Below are 4,469 nucleotides of genomic sequence, written 5' to 3' on the forward strand. Positions count from 1 at the left end.
AACAGGCTCAACCTTTAAAGACTGCAACAAGTGGTTTTGAAGCAAGAGTTGTTACAGGAAAGGAAGCAATAGATAAATCTGGATTGGGTAGTTCTGATGAAAGAAGAGTACATAACACTACCAATGATCCAACTTCATTAAGTGAACCAGGTGTTGGAGCAACTCCTGAAAGATTGAATCGACTTAAATCTGTACAAATGGTTTACCATATCTTTTTGAAAGAACATATCTTGTTATATTTTATGACAGATGGAAGGGTATACCATATTAGGCAGAATGCTATACCACTGAAGTATTTTGAGGAACTGGAACATGTTTTATTCCTACTTCAAGTGAAAGACAGATTAACAGATAGTGTTGCAGGTTATTTAAAGTCATAAATTCAAAGATAGAAGAAGCTTTATTCTGTAAAGTCTGACAGCACATACTGTCCCAAGTACAGAGATCATAAAGGTGATATTGTCAAAATGAAGCCTAACACTGCTAAGATTATAACTACTTTTCTGGGTTATAAGGCTGTGGAATTCAATCTAGAGTCTGACAAGGCATATCTAATTAGACTATATCAGGAGATAAGAAAAGCTAAGATAAATGATCTCATAGCAGCTATTTTTCAAACTGGTGAAGATACAGCTGAATTGATAAATGCTAAAAGGAGAATGGTCAATGAACTTGAATATGCTAAGAGATGTGTGTTGAAGAACTATCTCAGAACAACTCCTGACATCAAAGAGATCATAAATTGAAGCCAAGTACAAGATCTACAACTGCTTAAATTCTGAAGTGTATACAGACTGTAGCTGTTATCAAACCTTAAGGATGGTAAAACTGAAAGGACTGTAAGTTGTAGTTATCTAGTCAAATTTTCATGCATTTGTACTTAATGTTTTTTACATCATCAAATATCTGTTAAACTTGTATATTATGCTAATTTACAAGTTTGGGGAGATTGTTAGATATATTTGATAAGGTCATGTGTAATATGATTTGTGTTTAGTTTTCAGATCTTAACTAACAGGACAAATCAGTACTTAACTGGAAATCAGCACTTATACTGAAGACATGACTTAAGAGATCAGAACTTAAGTTATCAGAACTTAAGTTATCAGAAGATATTTATCATGAGATAATATCAGGACTTAAGGAGACTTTCAGATAAGGTAGGCGGCTGATTGAAAGGAAATAAGATCGAGACTAAGACAGAAAGAAATATGCATGAAGAAAGAATTCTATGAAGAATAGAATACTTGGAAGAAAAGATAACTAGTTGATATATTTTAGGAAGCAGAATTATATTCCATATCAATTAGAACTTATCTTGTAATTGTGTAGTATATAAACACAGGCATAGGGTTTACACTATAAGTGTTATCATTATCGAAGTTATTATTTATTGTAACCCTAGCAGCTCTCGTGATAATTTGTTCATCACTGAGAGAGGACAGTTCCATATTATAACAGAGTTTATTGTGTTGAATAAAATCTGTTTTCTGTTACTTGAGTTCTTATATTCGATTTGATTGTAGTAAACACTGTATTAAACCCCCTTCTACAGTGTGTGTGACCTAACACAGAATTTACAAAACATCCCAGGAGCTTGGTTGAGGCCATGCATGATCATGCTAGACTATTTTCATGATCATGCCAAACGGAAGGAACATCACAGTAGCTTGTTATACATACGACATGAGCGTGTCTGAAGAAGCATGACATGCTCCTCTAATACACTCTCTTATAGCTTGTACAAGGACATCATTGTATGATCATTCTTGATGTGCTAAAAGACCAATTCATACATGTGGCTGGAGATGGAGAGTGCGTGAGCATGTTATTTAGCAGCATGATCATGTCTAATTTTGTCGAGATGGTGATACATAAACATGTAGAGTACGTATATGGGCTGAACTACCAAGTTGCAGCAGTATAGTCCAAGCATGGATATGCTAGTGATTTTCTTCATCATGTCAAAATACAAAACAATCACAGCAGTTTGAGGCTAGACTGGGTGAGAATGTAATGGAGGAGCATGAACATGCAGGAGATTGGCATGTTCATGCCAAATCTTCAAAACATTCCAGATGCCGAACTGCGGGAGGAGCATGAACACACCACTTGAATGTCAGAGGTTTCTATATGGGTACATGATCATGCAGATATTGGCATGGACATGCCAAATTGTAAGAAAATTTTAGCCACTCCAATTCTGGGAACCCATGAGGAGCTTGATCATGTTGTGTGTTCTACATGCGGATGCTACAGTGGTGCGTGACCATGCTGCAGGCGGCATGAACATGCTGAATGTCCAAAAAAATAGTCGAAAGATGTGTATATGTGCATGATCACGCTGAGAAAGAGCATGGTCATGCAGATTTCTAAATATTGTCAGATGTTAAAATTCCATAGTAGTGAGAATCGTGGTTGCATGACCCAGATTTCTAAGCTCTTCACCCTTTAAAAAATGTCAAAAGTTGTAAAAATTTCATCCTCAACTCCTGTAAGAACAATAAAGCACATAAGTCATGCTGGGGGGAGTAACATTCAATATCAAACACGTACTAATAATATATATATTTAGTTATTTATATATACAACAGTCATGGGTTGTCTCCCAAAAAGCGCTTGTTTAACGTCATTAGCTCAACGTATGTGATTCTTTTAATTTGATGGTGGATATCTTGAAACCATCTCTAATGGTCCAACTATAATATCTACTTTATTAACACGTTGAAATTCACATGCCGGATAATAATGAGCATCAATTTCAGCTTCCACTCTACGAGTATGATCATTGACTTTGTTTACAAGTTCTTCCCTAACATCCACTAGATAATACCCAGTTTTAACTTATAATCCTTTCACCGCTTGATCAAGATCAAAGTCAACTTTTTCTTCTCCCACGTTCAATGTGAGATTACCAGCTTTCACATCAATATTAGTTCCCGCAGTTTCCAAGAATGGTCTTCCCAAAATAATTGGAATATCAACATCCTCATTCATCTCCAACACAATAAAATCATACGGAATAACAAATCTATCCACCTTTACTAAAACATCTTCAAGTACACCTAGTGGATATTTTATTGATCTATCCGTAAGCTGCAGTGAAATTCTTGTCTTCTTTAACTCTCCCAAGCCAAGTCTTTTGTAAATAGAAAGTGGCATTAAACTCACACTAGCTCTAAGATCGCACAAGGCTTTTTTAATTCCGATTTCACCAATGGTGCATGGCAAATAAAAACTCCCTGGATCCTTTAGTTTAGGAAGAATTGTGCATTGAATGACAAAACTACATTCTTTATTAAGAGTGATTGTTTTTACCTCCTCAAACTTCTTCCTATTGGATACCTCCTTCATAAATTTTACATAAAGGGGCATTTGAGCCAATACATCAGCGAACGGAATACTAATATGAATCTCAGGAAACATCTTCAAAAACTTTTCATACTGCTTCTCTAACTTGCAATTTTTTAACCTTTGTGGAAAAGGAATTGGAGGTATGTATGGTTTCATCACAGCTTTATGTGTGGCCTTCTCCTATTTTGGTTCGTTGTCAACACTTTCAGAAATCTCCACATTAACTTGATGTGTTTTTCTCTTCTTAGGAGGAAGAATCTCATCTTTAAGTGTTGAAGTCACAATTTCCGGTAGTTCTCTTCTACTCCTAATGTGACTTCAACACTTAAAGATGAGATTCTTCCTCCTAAGAAGAGAAAAACACATCAAGTTAATGTGGAGATTTCTGAAAGTGTTGACAACGAACCAAAATAGGAGAAGGCCACACATAAAGCTGTGATGAAACCATACATACCTCCAATTCCTTTTCCACAAAGGTTAAAAAATTGCAAGTTAGAGAAGCAGTATGAAAAGTTTTTGAAGATGTTTCCTGAGATTCATATTAGTATTCCGTTCGCTGATATATTGGCTCAAATTCCCCTTTATAAAAAATTTATGAAGGAGGTATTATCCAATAGGAAGAAGTTTGAGGAGGTAAAAATAATCACTCTTAATGAAGAATGTAGTTCTGTCATTCAATGCATAATTCCACCTAAACTAAAGGATCCTTGTTCAAATAAGGTTGGTGTTCTCTTGCACTACTCTTTGACATTCACATAAGGTTGACTAGGAAGTGCTCCTTGTTCATGAACACCAACCTTATTTACAATTTGGCCAATTTTTGATTCCAACATTTTTGAGATGATTCCATCTGATCAAGCCTTGAATCAAAATTTTCAAATTTAGTCTCTATATTGGCGAAGGCCCCAGTAGTTCCTTGTATCATTTTTTTGAGTGTGACTTCCCAATCAGCAGGTTCCTTCTTTTCTGTAACCAGAAGTTGATATTATTGTTGCTGCTAAAAACCTGGAGATGAATTCTGTCTTGGAACTACATATGTCGGATTTTGAGCATGGTTGTTGCTATAAGAGAGATTATTATTCGGCCTTTGATCTGGATTGTAGTAAGAATTATTT

At 35.5% G+C, this 4,469-nt stretch overlaps 1 protein-coding gene across 1 annotated transcript; it reads right to left on the reverse strand.

Annotated features, from left to right (window-relative positions):
- Positions 1 to 2,844: 2,844 nt before the first annotated feature.
- On the reverse strand, positions 2,845 to 3,426 carry LOC141672090 (uncharacterized). Its single transcript, XM_074478613.1, has one exon. It carries the CDS (start codon positions 3,424 to 3,426, stop codon positions 2,845 to 2,847), a length of 582 nt encoding a protein of 193 aa, XP_074334714.1.
- Between the last annotated feature and the right edge of the window lie 1,043 nt (positions 3,427 to 4,469).

The sequence above is a fragment of the Apium graveolens genome, chromosome 1 (assembly GCF_009905375.1).
Source record: "Apium graveolens cultivar Ventura chromosome 1, ASM990537v1, whole genome shotgun sequence".
Classification (NCBI taxonomy): Eukaryota; Viridiplantae; Streptophyta; class Magnoliopsida; order Apiales; family Apiaceae; genus Apium; species Apium graveolens.